Source organism: Fukomys damarensis, unplaced genomic scaffold (genome assembly GCF_012274545.1).
Source record: "Fukomys damarensis isolate Sample0158 unplaced genomic scaffold, DMR_v1.0_HiC HiC_scaffold_3, whole genome shotgun sequence".
In the NCBI taxonomy this organism is placed as follows: domain Eukaryota; kingdom Metazoa; phylum Chordata; class Mammalia; order Rodentia; family Bathyergidae; genus Fukomys; species Fukomys damarensis.
The window spans coordinates 44,093,753-44,109,003 of NW_022900915.1; the positions used below are offsets into that span (position 1 = coordinate 44,093,753).

Consider the following 15,251-nt stretch of genomic DNA (forward strand, 5'->3'; position numbering starts at 1 on the left):
ACCCCGCGCTAGCACACGCGCCGCCGGGGCGCACGGACTCAGGGCCGGGCGCACACGCGGTGCACATGCGAACGCCACGCAGAGCCAGGCAGCCACACAAACCCGCACACACACAAGCCCAAAGCGCACACTTCTGCCCCAGCGGGCACGGGCACAGATACACATGCATGCAGTGCTCACACCCGCACAAACAAGAACACGCAGGAGCCCGGCGTGGGGGGCTCACCTGCAGTCCTTGCACTCTCGGAAACTGAGGCAGGAGGCTGCAAGCTGGAGCCCAGCCTGGGCAATTAAGCAATTTAAAAAAAAAAACAAAACGAAAGGGCTGGGGGTGCCGCTCTGTGCAAGGCTGTGGGTTCAATCTCCAGTACTGCAAAAGAAATAAACACAGCCCCACACTTACATACACAAGTACACGTTCACACACAGTGTGCAGTCTGCTCACAAAAATACACTCACTTAGACACAAGCTTACACAGGCAACTACACACAAGTACACGCTCAGCTGCTGGCTCCCACTCACACATGCACCCATACACACACTTTCAGTCACATACATTCACACAGACATATGATGTGTACGTGCAGCAGGCTTGCACACTTGGTCTTTCGCAGATGCACACAATCACAGACGAACAGATCCACGCACATACACATTTGTCCTCAAAGACACTCTCACACACAAACACCCACACATGTGCAAATGCATCTTTTCACAGCCCCATTCCCGCAGCCTGCACACGCACGCACGCACACTCCGCAGGAGGTGGAATCCCTGTCACCTCTCCCGTGCCTGCGCTGGAGAATTTCAAACCAGCTGTGAAAGTCATCGATTGCAGGCTGGGTGTCCGGGGAAAGCCGCCATGCGTGTCAGTTGCTTCTGGGCAGGCACCCGCTGTTTCACAGGATGAAGGGAAAAAGAAGTAGATTTTAAGTGCAGGGGGAAAAAACCCCAAAAGGAAACCTTGACTGCAAAGCGAGGTCGCTCAGCTGCTGGGACTGGAACTCATTTGATTAACAAATCCCACAGCTAGGCTAGAGGGCCAGGATGCACATATACACACACTTGTGTGCATACACACACTCCTGTAAAATGTATGTGCAGAGAAATCAAGTCCCAGCCACTCACAGAGAAAGCAGGCGAAATCCCAGGGACTGCGGAATTAATTCTGCCACACAATTTTTAATCCTCCTAGTCACTTATTAAAAATGTCTCACCACAACGTGTTTATTGTTAGAAAATAATAAAATGCTCCTGTGGGGGCTGAAGAGGCAAAAATCCGCCCACCTTCCCCAGTAGCCTCAGGCTTCTCTCCCCAGTATCTTAGCTCCCCTCGCTGAGCAGCTGAGTGGTTTCTGCATTTTACCGCGGAGGAAACTTCCAGGGTGAAAAGCTGGAGGGGAGATGGAGGGGGAGGGAAGGGGTGACAAAAGTCAAGACTGTCACATTCTGGTGCCAGCTTCCCAACATCCATGGGACCACTGTGTGCTGTGAACACGCTCTACTGAAAAGGACATAAAACCAGTGAGAATTCTAACTTTAAAAAATGAAAAACTGTAACTGGAGAACTGCCGTCTTGAGAGGCCCTGTGGGGACATGGGTCACTCCATATTTTTGCACATCTAAAGTCGTCGGGCTGGGTTTCCTTGCTGTCAGGGAGCCCAGTGGCGAGGCGGTCTGTGGCAGTGGCACCCTCAGAACTGCCTGTGCAGGCTGCACAAGTAGCTTGAGGTCGCAGGGCTCGTCCTCCCTCTCGGTGGACCGGTCCTGGCCCAGCCCTGAGCAGGTACAGAGAGGCCTGTGAGGCCGCTGGGCCCTGTTTCAAGCAGAAACCATGGAGGGCTTGAGCACCAAGCCTGCTCGCTGAGGGTTTCTCACAGGGTGCATCTGTTTCCCTCCATGTCCCTGTTTCACCCACTTGCCTGACACCCACAGCGGAGGGGTGCGGCCATCATTTGGGAAAGAAAGAAGGTGATTTCTTCCCAGGTTCTGCGGGTGAACAGAGGCTCGGGGCTGTGGTCCAGGCTACAGGAAGTGTGTACAGATTGGGAGCCTGTGCTTCTGGATTGGTGGGGACAAAGAGGAGGCGGCCGGGTCCCGGTATCCGGGAAAGAGGGTTTCCTGGCCAGGAGCTCCTTCCCAGATGCCAGGCTTGCTCTTTAATCCAGGTGGCTGCAGCTGAGAACACATCTGTGATTCCGACATATTTGCTAAATCAATATAATATTTGGTCTTTGAATTGTTAGAAGACACGAACATGGGCAAATTTGGATCACTCGGAGATGAAAACACCCGGAAGCCACAGCCGAACTGGATGGGAGCCCAGGGTGCACCTGTGGCCTCCGGCCAGCAGCCCCTGACCCACGTGGACCTGGGTCCCAGACACCCAAGCCCTCCCCCAGCTAACCAAACAGGGGCCAAGGCGGGACCTGCTCTTCTGTGAATCCCTTGTTTTCCCCTCTTGCGTTTCATACACTCTTTGCTGAAAGGGCAGCTTTAGAGCATTTTGGGGACATGACAGTATCATCTTGGCCTTTTTCTAAACAAGAGAAAAAAAATAGTAGTGAGTTGTCATATTTGGGAACCCTGATCACTGCCTGTGGAGGGAGATCTGATTTAGATAACTTGACCAAAAAAAAAAATGAAGGAGGAAAAGAGAGACTAGAAGGAAGAGCAGGAGGAGGAGGAGGAGGAAGGGAAAGGAAGGAAGGGAAGAGAAAGGAAGAGAGGAAAAGAGGGAAGAAGGAAAATTTTTCTTGGGTTGTCCAAAGGTTTGAAGACCAGAAAAATAAAGCCTAATCTACAGCTTTTCAAAATCTCAAACTCCGGCCTTATCTTTCAAACACAGGAGGCAGGTTTTAATTTTTCCTCTGCTCTAAAATCTGTTTTGTTTGCAGAAATTTGAATGAGCTACTGAGAGTCACTTTCTTTTTTTTTTTTTTATCAGTACACGTTCACAGGACACAGTGGCTTCTGCCATTCAGAAAGGCCTCACTGCTGTGTTCTTAGAGATGCATCAGGCTGTTGCAGGGGGAGAGAGATTTCCCCTCTGCCTCTGAAGGTTCTCGGGAAGAAACTGACAGTGAAAGATTAATCGGAGAAAAGGCCCAAGCTTCCTCTGTGTGGTGACGAACACACAGGGCCATCGTCTGCTGGCCAGCGTGAGCAGAAGCTTCCATGCCCCTTGTCCCCGCCAGGGAGAATGCTGCAGGCAACTCTGATGGTGTAGATGACCATCAGGACCTTGCACGGTTTCATAGGCTCTCAGGAAGTTGCGGGGACCTTGACTCTGAAGCTGCTTTCCGGGGCTCCCCCACCCTGCCCAGCCAGGCCCCGTCCTTATCACCTGGCCCACCAGCCATTCGTCCTTGTCTGTTTCCACCATCGCTAAGCCAGGGCCCACAGGGACAGACAGAGCACTTCCTGGTCACTTCCGGGCAGACAGAGGCCGTGGGGAGCTGTCAGTCTCAGCTGGTCAGTGCAGAATCGGGGTGCTTCCCAGCACAGGCTCGCAGGAGCCAGGGAAGGTTGCCCTACAGGACAAGGTGTCGCCTGTCCTGCGCAGACACTTAGCACAGCCTGGTTCCTCCCCACATATGCAAAACCCAGCAGCCCATCCCTTCCTCGTTCTCCTGTGGCGAGTGGACCTCCCTGTGCCGACGGAGCTACTTGGGGCTAATCGCACGCTGTTAGTGCCCATCCCTCAGACACTAATCCTCTACTGGAGACTGAAGGGAGCTGAAGCAGCCCTTATTCTCTGATGCAAGTGAGAACAAGTGCATCCTCTGGTGGGCCGGATTAGGGAAACGCTCTCCCTGGGGCGCCCAGGGCTGTGAAAGCTTCAACTGGGGAAGTAGATGGCGGCTTGATGTGACTAAAGGGCAGTCCTTCCCTTGGACGGATATGGCTCTGTGCAGTGGCCAAACTAAGCTGCATGCTGCGGACTTCCCCCAAGTGACTCTGAACAGCTGTCCTTGTTGACTTTCTGTACCTGTCTGTTACAGCTCAGAACAAAAACGCCCACTTCAAGTCTCACGGGTGTGAGGTGGGGCCTGGTTGGAAGAGGTGGGTCCCTGGGGATGACTTAGAAGACTGTGCTCTCGTCCCTGCCCCTTTCTCTCTCTGCTTCCTGCCAACCATGATGTGAGCAGCTTTCCTTCTCTGGGCGCGCGCACACACACACACACGCACAGAATATGAATGTGTGTACATGCGTAGCACAGTACTGGGCACATAATGTGCATCCCTTAGTTAGCTACCGTTATTCCATCAGTTCCTAGTCTTAGCCAAAATGCCAAGAATTTCTGCAAATGGCTCCGTCCTTTCTCAAAACGTTTCTTCCACGATGAATCTTCAGCTGCTGCCACCTCATCTTTTTATTTCTTATCAAGCTGATGATCTCTCAGACGATGGCTCACTTCCTGTGTCCTTCAGGGACAGAAGTCAGTGACAAGAGCCACTTCCTGGTGGTGCTGCCCCCAGGCTGTCTCCAGAGCCGGGAGCATGGGCTGTCAGGTGGTTGGCACCTGGCGTGGCTCACTTCCTCTCCCACGACTCCATGGTCCCATTTCACTCCAGCTGCGCTCCTGCCCGTTACCATGGGATCTGGTATGAATCAGGCCCGAGATGCCTGCTTGTATTTGAACACTGTAATCACAGGGCAGGAGCAATCACTAGGTTCTGACCCAGCCCGCGAATCCGGGGCATTTTATTAAGAAGGCAAGGAGGACCAGCCAGAGTAGAAAGGAAGCCAGATGTAATCAAGATGTGTCAGAAGCCGTACTTGTGTGAGTTTGCCTGGGGTGGGTGGGTGTCCAGGTCGGTGGAGAGGGAATTTTGCTGATTTGGACCGGTACTACTGAACAGATGTTGAAAAGTTGGGAAATTAGAATTTCTACCCATGTCGGCTTTCTTGGAACCTCATGACTGTGATATGATGCAGTAACATGATTGCTTCGACATTTCTCAGTGTAAACCTTTACAGTGGTAAAGCCAATAGAAACAAATAAATATACACACTATGTTTTCTTTTTCCTTCTCGTTGGAATCTTTTTTAATAAATTTTATTTTATTTTATCCCATCCCTCCAAGGCCGCTCCCTTCTGTGTACAAAAGCTTTGTTTCCATTTTTTTTCTTCTACTTTCGGTTTTTTCTTGACTCTCCCTTCGGCCCTCCCTCTTTCCTCTTCCCCTTCCCACTGAACAATTTCTCCCCATTTCCCAACATCTGTTATACATCTCAGTCCTTATTTCCACTTTCAGTTTCTCACACGAGAGAAACAATGCAATTAAATGCACTATTTTTAAAAAGTCATTTATCAAAGGCATTTCTCTGGTCACCTTTGACCTGGCCTCACAGGAAGCTGCGGGGCTTATCTGAGGCTGTGGCCACTCCAAACCCGCCGCCATGCTAGGCCCAGCCTGAGACCTGGACCCCTGGAACCTCCCACTAGGACGACTGGGGCCCCACACAGAAGATGGAAGGAGCCCCAGCTCTGCTCTGCTATCTTAGCACTTTGGTTCCAAAAATATATAAATGTAACCATATGTCATCTTACAGGAATGATATTTAGGAGATCATTTAGATAATGATTCTGAAAACACTGGTTTATGTGGTTCTCTGTGAAATGAGAAAAAAAAACCGGGAGAATGGAAGAAGTTCATAATATAATTGCATTTAAAATTAAAATTGAAAGGGTCCTCCTTTATTCTAAACTCTTTCTTCTTTTAGGAATTACAATGTTTATTTTTATATAAAAATCATAGCGATTGTAGATAGTACGATTTAAGACACACAGGCGGAATACATTGAACATTTAAATTTAAAATATTACAGTGAGACACGTTGCTATGAATCTCTCCTCAGAATCCTCCCCTCACTTTGCACACTCACCCCACGGTTCTCACCGCTCTCCGCAGCAGCTCTGGAGTCCTCTTTCCTAGAGTCTCTACAATGTGTGTGGGATCAAAAATACAGTGAACATGGCTGCCAAGCACCGTCGGGTGGAAAGACAGGCACTCAAAAGCATTACCTGTGCCCTCGTCTACTTTACTCACTGAACCTGGCGCCCGGTGACTTTTAGCTCCTCCCCAAAGTCAAAATGGCCACGAGAGGGGAGTGTTTTGAATGGATTCAGGATACAGAGGCAGCCAGGACGGCACAACTAAAGATGCAAAGAAACAGGATTTGCTTCAGAAAATGGAAGGACAATAGGATGAGCATGTTCAAAGGGTAGGGTATGCACGGCAATGTGTCTCTTATGAAATAAATATTTAAATGTAAATATTCATCTTATTCTCCAACAATGTCGTGCATCCTTAGCACAATAAAGGCTTAACAATCCATGTCCTCTACTCCATATATCTCATTAAAAAAAAAACAAACAAAGATCACAACCGAGTGTGCTGTCTCTGACAACTCGCTGAGCCCTGGCCGCGGCCCCATCACGCTCTACTCCTAACCACACTCTGTTGGGCACCTTGCATACAGTCGCGGCTCCACAGGTGCTTGCCTTGGTGGCCGCGAAGCAACCTCCACTCCCAGTACTGGTGTCTCCCAGAGTGGAGGGCAGCCTGTTCCAGGTCACCAGCACACTGAGATCTGGCTGACAGCGGAGCATGCAGAGTAGCATCTCGGCTAGTTCCTGGCTCTGTCACTTTTCCATGAACCACAAAAGCTTGGCGTACGTTGGTTCTTTTGCTTAAAGACTGCAGAAGCTCTCTTCTCAGAGGCTGTCTTGGAGGTCAGAAGTGCGTGTTCTGATCATGGTTCCCTGGCTCTGGTTCCATCATAACTTCCGCTCCCACACACTGCCCAGCACCTCTTTTAAAGAAAGTTCCAAGTCCCTTCCCCTGTTGCTGTCCAGACACTGGCCGTGCACTGCCACACTCGCTGCTCACACCCTCAGGCCTCAGCAGGGACCAGACACACAAGGGACCTGTCAGCCCAGCCCAGCCATTTGGGAACTAGATGGTCCTCCGAGCTGGCAGGACCATGTGTGACCAAGACGTTACCCAAAGCCCCGGCAGGCTTTTCTTTGGGCCAGTGTGTTGCTCTCTTTTCATCTTTTCCTTGACAAAAGCCGACTGAAGTGAGAGCACTGTCAAATTCTCGCAGCCCACTGCCGTCATCAATCTGAACCACTGCGTGCACCTCAACTGAGGGTTTCTCCCTTTGTACCGAGAAGCTCTGCTACTCAGACGGCTTTGCGTTTCCTGGTACAATCAGCTGAAAGAGCGAAAGGTTTACTTTGGTTCAGAGTTGCAGGGATTGGTTGGCCCTGTCTTCCTGAACCCATGGTGAGGTGTTGAGGGTCTAAAAAGCAAATCCAAAGCCAAATGCACACACTTTCTGTTTGTGCTGCTGACTGACTTCATCTATGATACAAAGCCATATGTTACAAATATGAAATGGGAATATCAAACCTCTCATGCCATGTTATACTGCGGAAATAGCGTATGACATGATTTTAGAGCTAAGCTTAGAATGTAAAGGGACATTTCATCTATGCACTGAAAACCAAGAAACATACCAGAGTTATTAAAGCAAATGAAAGTGGCCTTTAGAGTCGGAGTTACTTTGCCTGGATTAAGAAGGGTAGAGGTGCCGGGCGTGGTGGCGCACGCCTGTAATCCCAGCACTCAGGAGGCTGAGGCAGGAGGATTGTTGTGAGTTTGAGACCAGCCTGGACTACACAATGAATTCCAGGTCAGCCTCGACTACGTAGTGAGACCCTGCCTCAAAAAACAAAGAACAAAGAAACAACAACAACAACAAAAGGAAGGGTAAAGGTGACAATAACTGCCTTTGAGATATAAAGAATTACTGTGAAAACCAAGACACTTCATGTAAAGGTACAACATCCCAATGATAAATGTAACTGTATTGTTTGCTTTAAATGTACCAATAAACTTAAAGGGAAAAAAAAGAATTACTGTGAAAGATGGTGATCAACAAACCATATATACTAACAGCAGACCATTTCATTTAACTGCAATTAATGGTACCTCTAAACTTGACTATACAAGTAGAAAATGGATATTTCCATTTTCCTAGTACACCAACAATGGAGGGATTAGGTCCAATAGTTTCTGTGAAAATCACTCTGTTTTGTGAGTCTTGACTCTGGACTTTCTCTCCTGTTCCACTGGCCTAACATCTTTAACCTTTGCCAGTAACACATGATCTCACCACTTTAGTTTTAAAGTAAGTCTTAAAATCAGATCGACTTTGTTCTTTCTCATATTTGTTGCGGCCATTCTAGCTCCTTTTCCTGTTCACATAAATTTTAGAATCAGCCCTTCAATATCTATAAAAGCACCTGGTATGATTTTGTAGGGGATTATATTGCACCTGTGGACTAAATGAGGAAAATGGCGATTGAACTAGAATGAGTCTCTTGGTACACAGGCATCATATCTCTCCATTTGTTTAGTCTCTGTGCTCTCCTTCATGGATGTTTGGTAGGTGTAGGTGTGGATATAAATATCCTATACGTTTGTTAGAGTCATATCTAAGAACTTCATTTTTAGTGGTATTATAAATAGTGCTACCCTTTAGTTTGGATTTCTAATATTTTATACAAAAATTGTAGACCCAAAAATAAATTGCAGATTCATAGTGCTCTTGATCTCATGGGGAGAATATTCAGCCTTTCATAATTAAGAATATTAGCTATAGCTAGGTGTGGTGGTACATCCCTGTAATCTCAGCACTCTGGAAGGCTGAGGCAGGAGGATCCTGAGTTTGAGCCCAGCCTAGGCAGCCTAGAAACCTAGAGAAAACTTGTCTCAATTTTTTTTTTTAATTTTAAGAGGGCTAGGAATGTAGCTTAGCACAAAGGCCTAGGTCAATCCCCCGTCTACCCCCATCCACCTCCACGCACAGTTCCAATTTTGTAGAGGCTCCTTGTCAGCTTTAGGAAGTTCCCTTGTAATCTTATTAGCTTGCTGAATGTTTTGATCACAGACAGATGCTAAATTTCGACAAACACAGGGATTCCAAGATGGCCAAATAGGGGCTTCCAGCATTTGCCCCTCCTCCACGGAGACCCGCAGCAGGGGTGGTGACCACATCTTTAGGTGAGTGGCTGAGAGTTTTGGCCCTGTCCAGCACCTGGCTACAACTCAGCTTCCCAGCCATGGGGAAGGGTGGCAGTCGGAGTCTCCAGCTCCGCCCATGCAGATCCACAGCACCAGGCCCAGAGCCAGGGTGAACCTCTCCTCCCGTAAACTGTGGTGCCAAGTGTGAGGGAAAGCGACTACGGCAGGCACCTGACCCGGGAAGCGCAAAACAAACGTCCAACAAACGTTCCTTGGGGAGGAGCTGAGGCCGAGGGCGGCAAGGGGCATGGGGGATGGGGATGCAAAGCCCAGGTGACAATGGCCTCCGGTGACCTTGGTCATGTCACTGGCTTGAGCAGGGCCAGACCTGGCGGAAGAGATGGGTTTTTGTTCCACAGAAAAGCAGCTGCAAGGAAGTCATCCAAAGAACCGAGAACTTTCTGAGGTGATTTTCCCCTTCCAGGGACCGACTGAAAAGAAACGCAGCTACATCCGCCCAGCTGAAAGTCATTGCCGAGGGGGAGCAGGAAGTCAGGGTACTCAGGGCGCGGAGTCTAATAAGCTCAGGACACACAGTTAGCATGCACGGTGTAGTCATCAGCCTCCAGGGAACTGGATTCAGAGGGTCCTGCAGCCTCCACACTGGAGCTGGGAGGAGCGGAACCCAGGCTGAGGGGCTGGCTCCTCACCATCTGCAGGGGCAGAGGGCCACTAGGGAAATGGTTACACACCATGAAGGGAATGGAACGGATCAGCAGCACCTGCTAGTTTTTTTTTGCTAATACAAATAACTGGAATAGGAAAATTGGGAGGGGAAGTGCTGCGGACTGAGCCCAGCTACACCTCCAGCCTTTTTTGGTTTGTTTGTGTTTTTGTTTTTTGCATCAGGGATCAAACTCAGGCCCTTGCGCTTGTGAGGCAGCCCCGGAACCACTGAGCTAAATCCCCGGCCCAGTTATATACTTGTATATATGAAGATCTGGGGCCTGGAGCAGGTAAATGCATCTGAAGTCGTGGTGTGTTGGTGGGAAAATGCTGTCCTAGCTTTCTTGTTGCTGAGACACAACACCCATCCGCACAGCTCAAAGGAGGAAAAGTTTCATTTGGCTCTCAGTCTCAGGGGACTCAGTCCAGAGTTGCTGGCACCAAGGCAGAAGCCTCATGGGGAAGGGTTGGCGGAGGGAAGCAGAGCAGGGGACACGGACAGAGGAAGGGCAGGGACCAGACACACCCAGGAGCCAGCTCTACTCCTCTGCTAGGCTTTCTTCATCCAATGGAGCTGACACATCGGGACTAAGGCTCACACCTGTTGGTGCCTCTGGCCCTTTCAGGGACTTATGTGCAATGGGCACCTTTCTAGGGGCACAGGCACCGGCACAGGCCCACACAGGTGAGCCTGTGTTCCTTTAAATACATTTGCAACTAAGCTGAGGGCTCTTTTGAGGGAACTTTGGGGTCCATTACCAATCACACAAGCAACTGAAGGAGGCGACGGGGTGGGCAAGGCCTGCGTGTCTGGCTCAGCCTCTCCTCCCCGCAGGGCTGGGCCTGTGTCACTTGCTCGCCGAGGTTCGCAGTTCCTTGTCTTCTCCTAACTCTGTCCCCTCCAGTGCACCAGACCATTCACCGTCGCACATCCTTATCTTATCACAGACACCAAGGAGCATTTCATTATGGCTTTCAGGGAATCCAAAAAAGAAAAACCATTCCATTGTGCAGAAATAAATCTGAAATGACACCTCTGGTCATTTCTCAAATGATCCCTTGTAGTTTAGTCCTTGAAAGCACAGGGTTTGTCTGAGCAAACATCCCTGCCAAGCCAGTCCCGGCTGCGCAGCTCCCCTCCCTGTAGTTCCGACTTCCCCCTGCGGAAGGCCCTGCCCGGCTCACACAGCTCCCCGTCCCTCTCACATGTCCCACCTGAGGTCACAAGACGTCCGGTGCCTCCTCCTGCCCAGGAAGAAGTGTCCTGGGGATCCCTCCCGTCACCTGTCCCCTCCCAGGGCCGCCTCGGTTCTTCCTTCTTCAGATGTCTTTCTCCATCTGCCTCTTTGGGAGGCTCTGTTTTGCTGTGCTTTCTTCTCCCTCGTCCCGTTTCCACAGAAAAGTCCCCCACAGATGTTGTTCATTCTAGGAACCAACCAGCCAGCCACCCAGCCAGACGACCGACCAACCTACCACCCAGGCAACCAACCAGCTTGGCCTCCCTCCTTCCCCTTCGCCGATTGGATCCCACCCAGTGCCTGGAGCGGCACCTGTCACGCAGACACAGTCAATGCTCGTTTCCTCATTAACGAAAGCACCCCAGGAGATGGGTGTGTGTGGTGCTAGAGGAACAGAAAGTGTTTTTGATAAGAACTTTCTCAAGCAGAAAGAAAACTACGGTGTTTTTCATTTCTTAAAACTTTCTTTGCTGGGCGTGGTGATGTATGCTGTAATCCTAGCACTCTGGGAAGCTGAGGCAGTAAGATCTCAAGTTCAAGCCCCTTCTGGGCAACTTAGTAATTTAATTAGACCCTATCTTAAAATTTAAAAACAGAAAGAAAAGAAATGGGATGTGTGGCTCTGTGTGAAGACCTTAGGTTTTTTTCTCAGTATATCAAAAACAGACATCTCCCCAACTTCCTTATTAAATTAACATTTATTAGTTTTTACCTAAATATTTTAAAGGAATATATATATATTAATATATATGTTTTATATATTTTTATGTTTTTTGTTTCTGCATTATTGGGAATTGAATCCAGGGCCTTCACACTGAGCTGCACCCCTAGTGCTTTTTATTTTCTATTTTGAGGCAGGGTCTCACCGTGCTAAGTTAACTGGGCTCAGCATCGCGATCCTCCTGCCGCAGCCTCCCAGACAATTGAAATAATAGGTGGGCACCACCATTTCTGGCAAAAAAAAAAAAGAGAGCAATGTTTACTTAAAAGTATTTTGAAATTATGTCAAAATATTTATTTTTCTTTAAAATAGAAACAGACATAATAAATAAAACTAATTACAAGCTGCCTCCAGTTTTCCCTGTCAGAACCATGAGTCTGTCACGTCCCGAGGCGGCTGACAGTCAGCGTTCCGGGCATTTTTGAAGCCATCTCTGCCTGGCTTCCAGGCTGCGCAGTCACCAGCATTTCCTAGCTCTGCTCTTACTCACCGCAAGGTGCGCAGTCTCAGTTCCACGCAGGGAGAGCCGGGCTCCAGGCAACACCCAGAAGCCTAAGTGCCTCTCTTCACCTGTCTCCCTGGGAAACGCAACTCCGGAACGCTTGGAATCAGGACTAAAGCAGCCCGGCCTTGGGATAAATGGGCAAGGTGAAGCGGCCTCCATGCTCTGAGCCGGGTGCACAGACGCATCTGTCAGAGCGGAGCTCCTCCAGTCCAAGGCCTGAGTCTCAAGGGATGCTGAGGACGCTGTGTGCAGAAAAGCAGCAGGCGGCGGGCAGAGAAACTCGCCCATGACCACCCCACTCCTGCCAAGCAAATGAAAACAAAGGTGCGAACTCAAGCAGGAAGTTAACCCACACAGCAATTTGGGTCAGGTAGAAAGAACCGTATTCCCTTAACAGCAGCTTACTTGCTCTTAGAATTTTTTGAAGTTTATGAAGACTGATTTTGGTGACTATACAAGTTCTGTGTCTTTTTCTCTCATTAACAAAGTGAAAGGCAAGCTGTGGGAGCCCAGGGCATAAGTGCTTTGGACAAAAGTGAAATGCACGCGAAAGGAAAGCAGCACTAGAAGGACTGAGACACGGGACCCTTGAGTTGACTGGTCTGACGTACAAACATAACTTGAGTTACGACCAGAATTGTAGTTTTAACATATGAACGAAGTCTTGAGTTCTGACTGGAGTAGTGGCCTCTTGTGCTTCCAGATGGCCCCGGATACAGATTTAACCCCCCCCACACACACACAAATCCAAAAACAAGCAAACAGATTTAAGCCTTAAAGCGTTCTGGAAGGAACATGACAGCATGCTTTCCTGCATGGGGTTCATTGAGAAAGCCTGGGCCAGCATCTCTCCAAGGACACTGAGGTCTGCTGTGTACAGGAGAGAGGCTTTGAAGGTAACTGACCAACCTGAGTTACAACCAAAACCTCAGAAATAAATTGAGTTCGTAAGTCAAGGATGCACTGTATTTGTTATGTATTTTCAGCAACCCAGAACTAAAGTAGCGGTCTTATGTAATGTCCCCAACCACACTGCTATATTAACAACAGCAACAAAATACTGAGAAAAGTCAAAGAACGATCACACACTTCTGATACCGTTTGTAGGATCCAAAAACACAAACATAAGAAAAAGATGAAAAGTAACCAAACATGATTTGTGAAACAGAAAACTAGAAAAAAAGAAAGAAACAGTTGTGGTGTGTGCCTGTGATCCCAGCTACTAGGGAGTCTGAGGTAGGAGGGTTACAAATTTGAGGGCAGGCACAGGCTGAAGATGGGGCTCAGTGCTGGAGCACTTGCCTAGCAGTGTGAAGCCCTAGGTTCCATCCCTAGTACAGAGAGGACAGGGACAGACGGACAGACAATGGAAAAGAACTAAGCACATCTGGAAATAACATGTTATAGAATGCCAAAGCGGAGACCACGCCAAGGAGCTGGAAAGGTTCAATCTCCACCAAGCACTGGACGTGCAGGATGCCTCATCTGCCCCTGTGATTCACCCTGGGGTCCCTGCTGCCCCGAACAGTCCCCAGAGGCAGGGACACCCTTGTGCTGGAAGTGACAGAGAGGAGGTTGGGGAAAGCCACAATGTGGGGACCGGGAAACACAGACCGCCGCCGACACCCACCAGGGTCACTGCTGGACCCCGTGAAGCCCCCACCCTCCTTGGGTTGTCGCAGCACTGTTTCAGGAGCGTGGCAGGGCCCATCTGACCGTAAAAACATGCCCTTGAGGAGCGGGCCAAGGGAAAGGTGCTCTGGACAGCAAGGACAGAAAGGCAGACATGTGGCCGGGCCTGTGAGGACCCAGGGTGCTCTGAAGGGTCCAGGCGGTGGTGCTGGGTGACTCAGCAGGGCAGACTCTGGCCAAAGACCCCACCCTTTGGTCTCCCTCATTGTTCCGGGGCATGGTGGTTATCACCACCGGCAGATTTGGGCAGCAGTCGGACGCTTCGGCTTTCAGAGCTGAAAGCGGAGGAAGTGGACAGGAGTGGCCCCGTTTTGCACACCTCTTTGAGCACAAAGGAAAACTGCCCCTGGGCTCTCTCAGGCAGCTCCCCCGCAGCCCGTGCTGCTCAGAACTGGCTTCCAGGCCTTCAGGGGAGACTGGTGCCCGGCTTAGCACTCAGCGTGCAGTTGGCAACGGTCCTGGGCTGTGGCTGGGGTGAAGCAGAGACTCTCTTTTCAAGGGGGAGAGAGACAATTCAGTAAGTTTGGGGAAGGATAAAGAGGTAATGAGGAAACCTAAGCAAAATGTCATAAATTACATAGTTGTGATGCTACTATTATGTGGATGGGGAAAGTGTAACAGTCAGCACAGGCTGAAGTAATGCTGTAGTAACAAGCACTCTAGGCGTGTTACCTTTTTAAATTTTTAGATTTTTATTATTTTACCAGTGTGTGTTTGCAGTACATTCATTGTGGGGAGAAGGACGTGGACATAACACTTTGGGATTCTTCATCCTCACGTGGCATTCTGCATGGGTCGGCTGCGGTTCTGCTCGCGTGGAGGCCCAGCTCACAGAGTATGTACAATCTGGCTTTATCACAGAAGGACGGGCAAACAGACACCAGGAACTGGATCTGAGCTGTCGGCTCCAAGGTGGGGAGTGTCCTTCTGCTCATTATGCAGGCTCAGAGCCAGCTCTGGCCCTCAGAGGTCCAACAGCCAGGGAGTCTCAAGTCTCCTGCCAGAAGGCAAACTTCAGAGAGGCAGCACAACTGTGAAAGACACCACTCCTGGTTAGTCACTTTTCTTATTGCTGACACAAAGTACCCGGCACCCAAAGCTAAAGAAGGAGAGATTTACTTAGCTCAGAGTCTGCAGAGGTTTCAGTCCGTAGTTGGCTGGCTGCAAGGCAGGGTGGCCTGCCAGAGGAGAAACAGTCCAGGGCAGGCAGAAGGCAGCCAGCTACAAGCCACAAGTGCCAATCTCAGCTTCTTTCTGCCCCGCCCCCACCGCAGGCAGGGAGCACTCACAGCAGGAACTGTCAAACCAGTCAACAGACTGATTTAG

The 15,251-nt window shown here is 49.6% G+C and overlaps 1 protein-coding gene across 3 annotated transcripts in view; it reads right to left on the bottom strand.

Annotated features, from left to right (window-relative positions):
* LOC104875384 (creatine kinase S-type, mitochondrial) overlaps window positions 1-604 on the bottom strand; it is a 201,396-nt gene extending 200,792 nt beyond the window's left edge. For all 3 annotated transcript variants that reach the window (XM_010642890.3, XM_010642904.3, XM_010642896.3), the window contains exon 1: window positions 227-604. In XM_010642890.3, coding sequence (XP_010641192.1) covers window positions 227-559 — 333 coding nt within the window. In that variant the 5' untranslated portion in view covers window positions 560-604. The remainder of the gene's footprint in view (window positions 1-226) is intronic.
* Between the last annotated feature and the right edge of the window lie 14,647 nt (window positions 605-15,251).